Raw genomic sequence first — 15,463 nt, forward strand, 5'->3', positions numbered from 1 at the left:
TCTTACTCTTAAACATACTTGGCAATAGCTCTTAAATTTACTGCGACAGTTACTGTATACGTTGGCTTTTGTCCATGTGCTTTATCTGGCCACGGAAAATACTGCAGACTTTGATTCTCTCCTTTGAACGGTTTGTATTGAACTCCTCTCAATTGAGGCAGACTGTCCTTTGAAATGTGTCCTGTCAAAGTAGCACAGATTTGGAGCTTTTTCCCCTTGAGCGGGACAGACTCCTCAGCACATCAGTTGGTAGCAGCCAGTGAGCTTTGGCAGATGGGGCACAGCAGTTGCTGCTAGGGTGTAGGGAGATGCTTCTCACCAGGAGCAGACTTCAGAATCCTGGCTCTGATCTTGGGAATGGCCTGACTGTCCCACACTGCCAAGTAGTTCTTCCATCTACCTGGCAGTTTGTACTTGCTGTTGAAGTGCTGTGCCCTGTTTTCTCCACTGAACTAAAAGTGGTAAAGTGGAAGGAAGCATCCCAAGGGCTGCTAGTTGAACAGCACTGTCATGTTCTACTTCCTTCACACTCTAAATATTGTCGCATAATGCCAGTGCCAAATGAATGTCATATTAATCAATATTGATTGCTTGAAAGTTTCAAAGTTCTCGGGACTCTTTGGAACCTATTAAAATGGCTGTATGTTTGTTGCACATTTGTAGAATTTATTTTTGACTTGTGCTACATGCTGGGATTTAGTCTTGGGGTTTTTTTTGCTGCATGTCTTCTATTTCCCAGGAATGCTTGACTTGTGCTGTAAGCCCTGGTAAACCAGCTTGCCAACCCTTAACTGCTGCTACCCTTTGCAAAGAGTAAGAACTCCATGAGCTCATATTTTAGATGAGTTTTCTGCCTTGCTCTGAAGTAAAATTTCTTAATCTGACACAATTAACAATAAAGCTTTCAAATACTTATGCTACCATTTTGGGTAAAAAGGAAACTTTTGTGGGTCGGGAGGGTAAGATGACTATATTGCTGCTCTCAAGTGTGTTTCTGAGAACTTAATCAGCATGCAAGTACCCAAAGCCTTGCTTCCCTCGGAATTCAAGGAACAGGCAACCCTTTCACCCTATCCCTCTTGTCATGCTGCAGAGGCCACCAGTGTCATGCCCCATACTAAAAGCCGAATATAAATGTAAGCTTGAAGAGGTAATTCGAGGCTTGGGGTAGCTTTTGACTGGGTGGCACTGCAGCTTGAAACACCTCATCTCACAGAGGCGAGGTGCCTGCAGCAGCTGCTTACGATTCGTGTCTCCCCTGTAACAGCAGCCCAGCCTGGCCTGGCAGAATGTGCTTGGGACAAAATATCTGTGGGTTTAATGGGGGTGACACTTGGCAACTACTGCCCAGAAAAGCACTGCCAGGGGTGTAAACACTTTTCAGGTGGCTTAATACAGTTAATGATCAGTTGTTTCTTTCCAGATAGTAACTTTGTGTGAAACACATTGCCCCTTGCATTAAAAAAACCCAAATCGGTTCATTTTTGTAACTGAAGACAATGTATACTGTTGCATAAGCCCAAGACTGTCCTTAGTCATCAATTTTGACTTCAAAAATGTGATTAGGAGGACTGCTGCATGATAAATATTTGGTGTTATCCTTATGTGTGCTTTGGTTTAGGCTCTGTGGATTCTTTTAAATGGGCAAGGAAGAAGGAACGGGGTAAAAGTATGCTCTTGCCTAAGCAAGTGAAAAAACTAGAAAAACAGATGGTGCTAAAAATAGTTTATTACAAAGGTCTAAATATGGCTCTGATTTTTTTCCTTATAAATAATGCAGCTATAAATCCTGCTAGATATCAATAAGTATTGAATTAACTCCAAACTGCTGAGTGTTACAGAACCTCTTGGCAGCTTTCCAAGCATGGTGTTGCCCTTCATTCATGGGATAAACATTTAATTCCTTAACAGGGGAAACCTGAAGAATTCATCTGCTTTGAATGGAAACATAGATGCAGGGAGCTTGAATGAGTAGCTACAGGCTAAGGAATCCCATTGCAATGGAAGGGGAGCTGTGCTTGAGTTCCTGCTAGGTCGCAGCCAGGATGAATCTCCTCCTTTCTCTTTCGCAACGACGCATGAACAATCAAAGGCTCCTTTTTTATCTGTTGTTGCCATGGAGGACGTCCATTTAAAGTTCAAATACCAGCAGGCTTGGGAAGAAGCAAAGGAGATAGGAGTAGGCTGGGCTGGGACACGATAGGCAAGCATCAAAAGTGAGCTGAAGACAAGCCCACACTTTGTCCTGTGACAGGACAGACCAGGCTGGGGGTACTTGGTTTTGAATGGATGCCTGCAAGTTTTTTGGACTAGTGAATGAAATGCTACTGAGGTAGCAGGCGCAGTGGGCATCTGGCGTTTTGCTTTCTTTGCATCAGCAGAGTGGGTCACAATGTGAAATTAGGCCCGAAATAGCATTTAATGAAGTGAGCCCTTGTGCTGGAGGATCCCTGTGCTCTGACAGCAAGGGAGTATAAGCCTTGAGGGTAGTGAAGGAAAGGAAATCTCATTAAGGAGAGAGGTTTTTTCCCCTCTCTTTTGTAAATGGTGCTCTGTAACAAATGTATTGCAAATCGCTGGAGCTTCTCAGCAATTCAGCACTGTGGTGCTTTGTCAGACCTGAAACTAGCTTTATATGTTTATGGTACATTTCTGTAAGCAGTGTGCTAATAAGAGGAAGAGGCAGCTTAATATCTGCTGCAGATTTGCTTTTCCTTTCTGGCAAGTTCCTGTATGAACAAGTAAGTATTCGTTGTTGAAAGAGCTAATGAGTACCAGACCAGCTGCATTTGACATTATGAGAAAAGGGGCCATCTATTAACTCACAAGCCAGGTTTCAGCCAGCTGTGGATATTTTCTTTTTTAATTATTACTTAGCCTGTCATAAAATTGGATTATGCTAAAATTATTGGTGATGTTGTTTGGAATACAATACAGTATTGAGTTAAGAGCTATGGTTCAGTGTTACATGTAGGGTACTAATAGTTAATGTGACTAAGCTGCACCACAGGGTTTAAAGAGAGGTGAGAGCACTTTCTCAGGTTTTGCCATCTGGGTTTTGGCAGGTGGCAGGGGATTTGAGTTGGGTTTTTTCTTGCTCTAAATTGCAAGATATGATGACTAGCAGAAGAGTTGAGTAGTGTTTAATCATTGATATGGGAACTTTTTTACACATCTTTAGGCAAAAAATGAAGGACCATTTAACTTTTAAAAATTTATTAGAAAATAAGTTATACCTCTTTGAGTTTAACTTTGTGTAATTGGGGGGGGGAAATCTCTTGAATATTCCAGTATTCTTGTAATAACATGTTAATGAAATTAATAGATTAGTGCATCTTTATGATACCAGAGTGGAAGGACTCTCTTAATTCTGAAACTAGGCTTTGGTCTTCCATACTCTGAATATTCTAAGTTATGAAACTTCCTTTGCTTTTTGACAGTTACTTTCTGGCTTGATGCATCATCTTCTGAAAGAGACCTAAGCCAAGTTGCTTCACCTGAGGCTTTTCTCTACAGAGAGGTTTATTAAAATCACTTCGAAAAGTCATAAGATTAACTGTCACATTGTCTTCTGTTAGTCTCGCATTGCGTAGCTCAGTTCCTGCTGCATGTATATACTGGCATGTAGGTGTGATGAAAGCAAAACAGATGTCTCAAGGATGTAAAAATGAACAGATTGGAATTTATCTACATCAGTTAGTTATGTCAATTTGTTCTTCCATTAGGGTGGGAAATATTTACTTGTTTACCTGCTCTTGAAGTATATACAAACTGAAGTTTGTGTGGTTTTTTTTTAAGTTGGTGTTAGATACTACTTTTAAGGGAGTACAGTTATAAGCAGATGTTTTCTGCATAAGTGATCTGGGAGGTAATGGTTTGGTGTTAAAGTTAGCTGCAGATAATCAAATAGCTGATCTGTTCATATACTTGAAAGTACTCAGTTCTTTATATGCTGACAATGACACGTGCTTATGCAATAAAACTTAAGTATTACCAGAAATTGAATTTTAAATAAATGAGACTTCTGATGAGTTTCCTGACTTCAGTTTTCATTATAGTAGTAACCATGTGATTAAAACTTAAAAGGCTTTTATGGTATGCTAGGAAGCTTGCAAGTTGTGGTAGTATAAACAAATTTGAATCTTTAAAACAAACTGTGTGTAATACTTGCCTGTATACCTTTTTGAATGCTATAGCTTTTTCATGCAAACTCTGATTTTATTATAAAATAGAGTAAAACTGAGGTTGGCCATACAGCGAGGAATTGAACTCAGTTTTAGTGCTACCACAGTGTTTTAGGATTTTGAATGTTGACTCTGTCTTACACGGAGGTTGTGTGTACTTTGCTTCTCTTCTGATGGGGTATGATGCATTTTAAAACATGTATTGTTTTTCAGTGCAGCTGAAGGATAAAGGACCACATATGTGGTTTCCTGACTTAACTTTTTTAAAAAACATATTGAGTGTCAAGTGTTGTCAGCTTTGGTATTTGAATGAATAAACAAACTTGTCTAAATTGTGTTTATCAAGCAGAAGTTTTAGCACAAGTTGACTCGGTACTAAAAAATCTGTAGCAGGCTTGCCACTTGATGTTGAGAGCGTTTCCTTAGCCACCCAGTTTCAGAAATGCTCAGAATAGTCCAAAAATCAGATACAAACTAGAAAAATGCAGTATATGTATTGGAGATTGAAGGTGAACAGTGCTAATTCTGTTCTTTCTAAACAAATGTGTTGTGTTCAACTTAACTTGTCTCTGGAAATAATTAGTGGCGAGAGTCCACCTACAGTTTAAATTCATGCTCCTACAAGAATTTATTGTTAAATTGTGGTTTTTGCATTGAGTTGCGCAAAAGATTCGTAACATACTTTGCGTGCATGCCTGTGTGCACTTGTATAACAAGATCTTAAGGTTTTGTTTTGGACAAGTATTTCTGTCATGGAAGGTTCTGAGGAAGGGGGAACAGTTGCCAAGCTGAGGTCGGGTTTCCCTTTCTCCCCCACCCTCCTCCCTGGCAGAAGTGAACTTTATGGCCCAATTATAGAATCCCTTAAAATGCTAGTTATGATAGAGTGCCAGCATAACCCAATAATATAGGTGAGGCTGACATCTGTCAGTAACTAATGAGGGCAGCCTTAGAATCAGAATTCAGAGTTTACTTCTCTAATTTCTGATAGATTTGACCCATCATATCAACTCAATATTTGACCTGAGGATAAAAAAAAGTAAATATGCTAGAATTTTAAGAGAAGTTGGTACATGAGTGTACTCTGCAAAAATCAGGACGTATGTGATTCTGTTGTGAAAGTAATTATTTGCAGCTCATAGCAAAGTCATGGAGGAATAAGACCTTGGCTAAACTGCTCAGGAATAGAGGTTCTCTATAAAAATAGATGACACATAAATGGCAGGAAATGAAGCCAATATGGTCATGTTTTGAAGCCACAAGGGTCAAATCCTGTCCTGTGTTACTCTGGTGCATAATCAGTCAACTTAAACCCTGTTACTTGAGAACAGAGTTTGGCATGGTAAAGTGAACTTCAAAATGTGACTGATTACTAGGAGTTTTGTGGAAGCACAGCTACAGCTTTTTCTCTTCTTTGAATGCATTTCATTAAAAATCTAGAAACCTAGTAAAAGTCCTCTGTTTGGGGGTAGCTTTTTTTGTGTTGTTTCAGAGATGATTGTAGTATGCAAGTCTGTTAATTCCTCCATCAGAGGACTAATATACTAGAAGGCTTTGGCTACCCAGGGTGGCGTCTCTAGCATTCAGGATCCAAAAAGCAGAATACTGAGAGATGATATTGCAAAACAGTTTTCTTGTACTGTTAAGGGATATGAACACTTTGAGCAACTGTAAAGTATTTTAGTATATGTCTGAAGAGATACATGTGTGTAGCTCATGTTAATGATGTGTGCTTCCTTATTTCCCAATTTAAAATGCAGAAAACTTGATGCATCTTTCTAAAATATGTATGAATTAGATATTATTAAAAATGAAATCTTCATAAAATCATTCTTTCATAGTATTAATGAAGCTGGTAGTATGCATGTTAAGTTGTTTGTTTCCAGAGCCTGTGTTTGTTTCTTAAAGGAAAGGTAAAAGTTTTTCAATCAGAAAAGATGGAACAACTCTGGCAAAACATGAATCGTTTCTGCTGGGAGAGAACATGTGCTTATGTTGTTTCCCTCTGTGCCATTCTACTACAAAACCAGATGTGTTCATCATCCCTGTATGGGTGCAACTGGTGCAGCTGTTTGTTCATCACACCATCACTCATTAATGCAGTTGGCTGATGCAAATTTGCCAGACTGAAGCCTCTGGAGTTTGTGCAGCTCAAGCACAGTAGAGACCCAATTCCACATTGTACAGCTCTTCAGTTTATCCATAAGGTGGATAAATCCACTATCCATATTAGACATGTGCTTAGGGTCAAGCGAGGAGTAGAAACACAACTGGATGAAGGTGTAAAAGACACTTGTTTCCCTTGAGGCAGAGCAGTGGTATTTGGTCCTGTAAGAGACCCCAGACTGCAGCTGCTGCCTAAGCAAGAACAGAGCTAGAACCCATCTTCCAGGCCACTCTCACTGCTGTATTTCAGTGCCCTCTTTGAGTCTTGTCTTTCTGTGGTGGTGCTTTGCCTTTGAGGAAACCTCTGTTCTAATGCATCAGTGCATTTCAGATGAACACTGCTGCTGTATCTAGTAGCTGTTTTGAAGTCTTAATCTTCTTAATCTTTTTTTCTCCCTGGCCAAAGTCTTGTACTGTATTATGCAGCTGAACAAAGAAAATGTCATTATGTTTCACCTTGTTTGACAATATATTGATTATCAGACAGTTCAGAACAGTTAAATCTACTGTGTGAGCTTCTTCTGGTTTTTTTAATGAAATAATTCATAGCAGCTGTAGGTATTTATGCCTGCTGGACTAGTACTAATAGTTGTGACTTTTTCTATTTAATTACATACAGGTGAAAATAGGTAGATCTGATGTTTGTAGAATGTAATTCCACATTCTCATAATAGACTGCATAATTTATACTTACTGAAACAGGAAAGGTAAAAGGTTGCAGCTGACAGGTCCATAGAATTAGAAGATGTAAGATGCCTACATATTAATTAAAAATCCATACTCTAAATTTTTTAAAAAGCAGTTTAATGTTGGCTTGGGTTTTATATAAGGGGAAAATTGCCATATATGATTGCCCCCTTCATGTTAGTATTATTGTTGAATCATAGAGGGTCCAGAGGAGGCCACCAAAATGATCAGAGGGGTGGAACACCTCTCCTGTGAGGACAGGCTTAAAGAGTTGGGGGTGTTCAGCCTGGAGAAGAGAACGCTCTGGGGTGACCTTATTGCAGCCTGCCAGGACTTCAAGGGGGCTTGTAAGGAAGATGGGGACAGACTTTTTAGCAGGGCCTGTTGTAATAGGAGAAGGGGTAATGGTTTTAAAATAAGAGGGCAGGTTCAGACTAGATCTAAGGAAGAAATGTTTCACACTGAGGGTGGTGAAACCCTGGCCCAGGTTGTCCAGGGAGCTGGTAGATGCCCCATCCCTGGAAATATTCCAGATCAGGCTGGATGGGGACTTAGAAAGCAATGAATTAAAAATGGCCGTAGTGCTTTATCTGCTTAAATTCGTTTAGAGAAACACCTTTAGACTGACACTCTTCTTTAATCTGCTTAAATTCCTTAGTTTATGTTACTTAATGTTGAAACTTAATTGAGCACATGTGCACACTAAGCACATAGAGGGGTAAGCTAATAGCTCTGAGGGGGCCTGTGGGTTTTCTTCTCAGTTGTTGAGATGATCTATGCAAACCACTACAAGGAAAAGATGTGGAGAGGATATTTAGTTTTAATGGGAAACCTGCTTTCATATGTGGAGTGTGTATCATGAATAATTTTTGTCTGACTCTGGGGCAAGGGGGAGGCAGATGTTAGGCTGAACTTAATCTGTGGTGGTTGTGAGCCCTGCTGTATGTGGGATCTGCCATGCCTGTGACTTCACATGTGGCTATTTGCAAAAGTGGTCTGATGGCAGTGATTTTAATTGTGTCTTACAAAGTTTCTTAGCCCAGAGTACGCTGCTGTACAGGTCTGAAGACTCCAGTGCATGAGTGTTCCCAAAATCTCCCCACCAGTGTGGGTGACCAATGTGTGTGGACGGCAGTGGCGCTCAGGCAGAGAACTGGTCCCCCAACCCTGCCCCAGTCTTTGTATTTTTTTTCCTCACTTGTAGACCTTTAATTACTCCAATGGTTTCTGTCAGTTATCTCACATGATGAACAGCTTTGTATTCTTGCATATGTGAGTATAATTAGACAAATTCAGCACTTCCCATAGATATTTCTATTTCATTAAGGCATAGTATTTTTTCAACTGATAGCACTTAATAAAAAGCCAAATTTAAATCACAATTTCTTACAGCTCATAAACAAAACTTATAAGGATACTGTGGCACAATTTAGAGTATAAGCATAAAAATCTAGGACAATAAATAGATCAACTTTCATGGCAGACTATACCAGAAAACGGCATGCTTAAATGTAGAACAGTCTGGCTAGTGGAAGATGAAAGCCTGTTACTTCATGATGCTGCTGAGCATCTGATGTAAAATGAGTTGATGTCAGTTTACTTCTCTTCCCGGACACCTACATCTAAAAAATTAAAATAACCTTTGAAGGTACAGCAGAGACAAAGTACTGAACAACTTTCATTTAAAGTCATAGCTATATAGCTGTGTGTCAGCTTATATTGATTTTTAACTAGGTCTTTGGCTTTGCAAATAGGGTTTACCTTATTTGTGACTTCAAGAACTGTAGCAGTAATTTTATCTCTGGTGTAAAGGAATAGTTATTATAGTTAAGTGTCTAATTATATGGCAATATGGTGGAGGTTGTTTGCCCTTTCTCATTCATATCTAGTATTCTGTGTCTTTTCTGCTTCCCAGTTTTAGATGATGAAATAAGCATTACATTTTTTAATATAAAAATACATGTCAAAATTCTAGGAAAATGAGTGATAACTGCAACGTTACAAAAAGCAAACAGCATGTTTGGTTCCCAAAGGGAATTTGATCGGAGATTAGATTTTTGCCTATGAAGGTGTCAGGAATTTTCTAGGGATTTGATTCTGTTTCCACAAAATACAAAGGTAGAAATGTTTTTTAACTACTTGGTTTGTAGCTCACTGCAAGAAAAAAAGACTTTTTATTTCAAATGCATAGTTTAAAAATCTGCAATGTTTTTTGACCTGAAGCAATTTTTTAGACACTTGAATTAAACTTAATGTATTTCTACGCATTTGTTTTCTCATTTGAGCAGGGAGAAATTGTTTCCCAGTTAACTTTATTTTTTAACTTTTAGACTGTATTGGCAGGCTTCAAGCATATAACATTATGAAGAATACTATATTATTTTTTCTGTCACTACTACTTCATACCGATGAAGCAGTATTTCATCTCAACTGCAAGCTTCTTAAAGCTAAGGTTATCTGTGAACGCTGAAGTGTTCACAAAATGCTCAGTGCAATTCAGGACAGAAAAGTCAGAGTCAAATGTCAAGAGCTTTACTCCACAAAAAGGTTAATAGTTTATTACAGAAACATAGCATTGTTCTTACTATTTTTCACTTTATGCATAGTAACAGATGCAGAGATTAGGGCTGTGATGGGATATTTTTTTAATCTATACAACCACCTGACATTTCTAATGATTTACAATAAACACTGTACATGTCTCCAACTTGAATCGTCCCAGGTAATGATACTAATGCCAGTAATTAGATGCATGAAGTGAAAATTCAGTTTACAGGGAGGGACACTGTTCACATCTATTTGTGGTAGGATGTGATGTCAATCAGGTGATGGTATGTGCAGAAGGCAATTCTCAACATGATTCAATGAGCTGTTTAGGACCTGTCTTTTGTGACAGCTTGTTCTTACTTTAAGTCCTTCTGTAAGTCTCCCTCTTAGCTTCATGAAATGAAATGAAGTCTCTTCAATGTAATGAATTTGTAGCATGATTGGACTTCATTATTGCTGAGGCTAAACTGTAACCTCTTTGGGAATAGCTTAGTGTCTGAGATACAAGTACATGCTGTATGTGGTACTTCTGATCTACAACTCAACTGTGGTATGAGTTACCAACAGTAAAGGCATTTTTCATTTTGAACCAGTCTGAGTAATCTATAGGAAACCTAAGTCCAGGAAGTGAAATAAGGACCTGTGAAGCCCTCAAAGGGAAATGCAGCCCATCTAACTTGATCCTTCCCCATCTCTATTGACTGGTTAGGTACAGGGAAGCAACAGAAAAAGTCATGCTTGGGCTGCCTCTTCAGTGTTTTACACTTGGGTTGGTTGCTGATATTCCAGGAAATTCCAGGCTCGCCGCATCATGAGGACCACTGCATCACCCATGCGTTTCATACCCCTTACAGAGACCTTAACAGTCAAGACACCCTGTGTGCCAGTATCTCTCAAAGCATCATCTCTTGTGTTGTGCAGTCAAAAGCAAAAGTCAGAGTGGGACAGAAAGCAAGCTGGGTAACTAGTCTAATTTGTCTGAAGCCAATGGCTTCAGGGAGCAGCCTGTCCTGTGCTGATGACTAGTGCTGAGGAGTGGTAGGACGGGCTTAGGGCTTTTGGCTTCAGGCTTCTTCTGCTCCTTGCATTGTGCCAGCTGCTTCAGCTGCACCTCTTCAGAGCAGCTGTATCTTCCACCCCCATTCAAAACTGAGGGGGAAAATGGGTGAACTTTGTGTATGATGGGGGCATGAGGAAGAACCATGAGAACTGCTGCTTCCATTATACAGTAGGTTTTCATGCACATAAATGACTTATTTTTCCCTTGACTACTGTAGCAAGTGCTCTAGTTTTGTTAGTAAAACAAAAACAACCTTTTTATTGCTTTTTATATTTGGAAAGTGATGTATTATGGGCTTCTGAACTGGAGGTTTAGTAAAGAGTGCAGACATGAGCTTCCTTTCAAGCTACCCTGGGCCTTTCTTGTTTGCTTTGTATGGCAAGGGTCTAGAGAGATTTCTTTATTTCCTTCCCCACCATTGTTTTCAGTACAAAGTTTTTTTTTCTTAATATTCAGGCATTTTATCGCCTCACTTCTTTTAAAACTGAGGGTTTTTTTTCTTTTTTTCTCCATCACACAAAAGAATACTTTTAGCTGATTGAGTTCTGTCCATTGCCAACTGTGGACTCTTTTGTCTTGTTAGTTCAGCATCCTTTATAAAATGAGGACCATTGAGCAAGTACTCGCAGGCTCCCCACTGAGCACAACTGTGCTTGAAAGGTGTGGTACTGTACCAGTGTAACATGTAAAGCTGCAGTTTAGAAGGCTTGAATGCATTGCAATTTCTACCTTTTGCTTTGTGAAAGAAGTGGGATTGTGCTGCGAGATAATAAATCCACCTATTTTTAGTTCGGTGGTGCGGTTGTGACAAGTAGGTGAACAAAGAACCAGTTGAATGCACTTGCTGTTGTGTTGAAACCGGCTAAAAGTTCCCATTCAAGTGGTTTCAGCACAGTAGAGCTAACAGGCAATTTTCCATTTATGTACACAAACCTTCTAGAAAGACAGCTGTGTGGTTGGATTAATTTCTAGCAGTAAATTGAATAAAAGATTTTTTTGAAGGGGGACTTGGGAATTCCTTTTTAAAACATTGAAAGCAGAACTTCCAAAGCTTTTTATTTGATCCCTTTCCTTCCCAGTACCTACTATAAGATTTAAAGAACAGAAAATACTGTCCCCTGTATGGAGATACACAAGAGGAAAAGTGTTCTTTTCAAAGCAATGAGGTAGAATTAGGATTAAAATATCGTATAACACTTTCTACTTCAAAAATATACTGTTTTGCTTTTAAGTAAGTATGAAATTCACACCTCTTAGTCATGAAAATGAGCTCAAATGTTTGTACTTGAATAAGCTGTAAGCTATATAGAAATGTTTTGAAAACAGGAATGTATTCTACACCAAAACTGTTTTCATAGGGGGTTGAAATTTGGAAATAGAAAGCTTTTTGATTGTGCAATGTTATCAATTTTGCTGATGCTAGACTTTAAATTCCTCCTGACAGAACTGTGGTCAACAGTCAATCTTTTTTTTTCTGAAAGTTGATCTTTGGATGCAGGTCTTGGAGTTGCATAAATGAACTCCTGAATGAAGTCTTGTTTTATGTCTGTCAAAGCAGCCTAGATTATCCCTTTTAGATCCTTCTGGCCTGAAACCTATGACTTGGTAACTAATGATCTCACGCATATTATAACATATCAAAGTTGTTTGAGCAAGAGAAGAGCTGTGCAATACAGGCATAACACACCTCTGATCCATAGTGAAGAGCACTGCACTTCACTAGTGTGACAAGTGACTTCACAGGTGTTTTATGTGGTGCAGTCTTGGGGAATACTGCTGCAGGGTTATCTATGGAGAGATACCAATGATGGTATCAAGGAATGGGCCTGTGTGAACCTCATGAGGTTCAGCAAGGCCAAGTGCAGGGTCCTGCACCTGGATCAGGGCAACCCCCAGTATCAGTACAGGCTGGGGGATGAAGGAATGGAGAGCAGCCTGACCGAGAAGGACTTGGGGTTGCTGATGGATGGAAAGCTGGACATGAGGCGGCCATGTGCGCTCACAGCCCAGAAGGCCAACGGTGTCCTGGGCTGCACCCAAAGCAGCGTGGCCAGCAGGGCGAGGGAGGGGATTCTGTCCCTCTACTCTGCACTGGTGAGGCCCCCCTGCAGTGCTGCGTCCAGCTCTGGAGCCCTCGGCATAGGAGAGACATGGACCTGTTGGAGCGGGGCCAGAGGAGACCACAACAATGATCAGAGGAATGGAACACCTCTGTTGTGAGGACAGGCTGGAAGAGTTGGGGTTGTTCAGCCTGGAGAAGAGAAGGCTCCATGGAGACCTTATTGCAGCTTTCCAGGACTTCAAGGGGGCTTATAACAAACATGGGGACAGATTTTTTAGCAGGGCCTGTAGCGATAGGACAAGGGGTAATGGCTTTAAACTAAAAGAGGGTAAGTTTAGACAGAATCTAAGGAAGAAATTTTTCCCACTGAGGGTGGTGAAACCCTGGCCCAGGTTGCCCAGAGACGTGGTAGATGCCCTATCCCTGGAAACATTCCAGGTCAGGCTGGACCAGGCTCTGAGCAACCTGATCTAGTTGAAGATGTTCCTGCTTCTTGCAGCAAGGGGGTTGGACTAGATGACCGTTAGAGGTCCCTTCCAACCCAAGGGTTCTGTGGTGACCCACCATCCTGTACCAGTTCTGCTGTTCACTTCTCAGCCTAGCTGTGCTATGATTGATCTCCGAAACTCAAGTGTTTTGCATTTTACCTTTACCCATACTTTCCCTCAAACTTTCTGTGTAGATTTGATGTAGGGATGTCCAAGGAACTGTATGAACTCAGAGTGGTAGCAGGCTTGTCTGCAAGATGTTACATATGTAATGTTGACCCTAAGGGGTCAGGTAAATCACTTGACCTCAGCGAGGCTTCCTCACTCTCCTCTCCTTCAGCCAGTTGTATACTGGCAAGGCTGACTCAGAGTTCTTGTGAATTTTTGATTTTGTTTAAACACCACCCAAAAATACTGGTCAGCTGCTCATGTGGCTGTTGATGTGCAGTGATGTAGTAGAAAGATTATCCAGTGCTCTGGAAGAGCATCTGGAATATAGCATACTAGGAATGTTGCAATATTCCTATTTCATCTGACTATATCAACAAATATAAAATACTTAAGAAATGAGAAAGTGGGAGAGGAAGCTGAAAATGGGTGTGAAAGTTGGTTCTGTTCCCTGTGGATCTACTTGTAATAAAACGATTTCTGTGTGTATCTGAGACTGGAGTCACTTAACCAGTAAGATACTGAAAGCTAGCACAACTTTATTCTCCTGGCCCTTACCACCTCTGAGAGGCGCCCTGACTATTTCACCTTCCTCCCACTGTGTGTTTGTATTAGGCAGAATTTAGAAGTTTCTCACTTGTTGAAATCTAACTTCTGTTGTCTGTGTAGTTCTGTTTTTTCTTAAATGCTGCTTCTGGATTCTAGTCCAGGGTCTCTTACAGTTATGTGAGGAACTTGGGCATTTTATTCCTTTATCTGAGGGTCAGAGGTAGCACATTTACTGAGGTTTCCTTTTTCCTTTGTCTAAATAAAGGTGAGTGCTGCTCTGTTTTTAATATACTTTTCATTTAAACAGAATTGCTCAAATTCCTGAGCTCTTGTTCAAATGGTACCCAAATGTAAGATGAACTAAGCTGACTCTGGAGCAAGATGCTTCCAGTAGAAGCTTGGTTTTCTCCTCTTTTGAGGTTACCCAAATGTGCTAGTTGCCTTGCAGACTCTTGCTGTCTGCTCTGAGGCCTGAGGGCTCATCATCTGCACGCTTTGGAACTGTGAGAAGTTAATTGTTGACTAGGATGCAGTGCAGCTGTTTGACCTAAATGCTGATGTTACCAAATGCTATGCTCTGGATTTGCCAGAAAGCAAATACATCAAACTGGGCATCTGTAGTTCCTCATTTACTTGACTGAAGCTAGGTTTAAGTCTTTTCTGCGTAAAAAAAAAAACCTGGTAGTTTTTCTCACTGGTGGGAATCTACATAGGCAAAATACCTGTGTGAAACCAGATTACCTAGTAATACCGTTCTTCCCTTTTTCTTCATGTCCCTCATTGTTTCCAGGATTACTTTAAACATGTGTCACTCTTAATTTTGAATACGTACTCTCAATCCATTCAAGAGTTTAAGGAATTTATTCTTCTTTTTCTGTACAGTCATGGTTAATATATTCATGTATTTTTTAATTGCAGACTTTAAAAAATTCCAAAAGTCTTTGCTCCCTTGATTATGAAGATGATGATGATGACACACAAATGAAGACAATTGTGTCATCCCCATGTGACTCAAATGATCTTATGAACATCATCACCCCCGGTTCCAGTCCGATGAAAGAACAGCTGGATGAAGTAAGGCATCATGGGTCATGCCAAGGTAGCTTCAAAACAAGGGATTATAAGAAAGCAGCTGCAGTATGTGAAAGCGATGAGGACACGAGTGATTGTGAGAGCACTGAAGAAGGCATCTTTCCTCTAGACTGTGGGGACTTGGACCTAGAGCAGATTGAAAACAACTGAGAGTCAAAGTTGTGTGCTAGAATCAGAATTGTTCTAAATTAAAGTGATAGAGGATTACCTTTGCCATGCATAATCCATGTCCCTGAATCTCTGTATTGCCTATCTTGGGCCTGTGTTAGAAGAAATGTTTCAGGTGGGGGAAGAACGTGAACCATTGTTACCTGTTTAGTCTGTTGATCAATATGTGGATGACAACAAAAAAGTAGGAGGTTAAAAGTTATTTTGAACATTAAGGAATAATTTTGATTAAAAATTTCCTAACAGATATTTTGCATTTTTATGGATTTTACAGTTCTGGAGAAAAAGCATC

The 15,463-nt window shown here is 40.0% G+C and overlaps 1 protein-coding gene across 1 annotated transcript in view; it reads left to right on the forward strand.

The window, feature by feature from the left end:
- The window catches only part of FAM53A (family with sequence similarity 53 member A), a gene marked incomplete at its 3' end in the record, with an annotated part of 51,197 nt that extends 36,044 nt beyond the window's left edge, over nt 1-15,153 (forward strand). The window contains exon 4 of the mRNA XM_081999627.1: nt 14,830-15,153. Coding sequence (XP_081855753.1) covers nt 14,830-15,153 — 324 coding nt within the window. The remainder of the gene's footprint in view (nt 1-14,829) is intronic.
- Between the last annotated feature and the right edge of the window lie 310 nt (nt 15,154-15,463).

This window comes from Phaethon aethereus (genome assembly GCF_964289735.1).
Source record: "Phaethon aethereus genome assembly, chromosome: 4".
NCBI classification, from domain to species: domain Eukaryota; kingdom Metazoa; phylum Chordata; class Aves; order Phaethontiformes; family Phaethontidae; genus Phaethon; species Phaethon aethereus.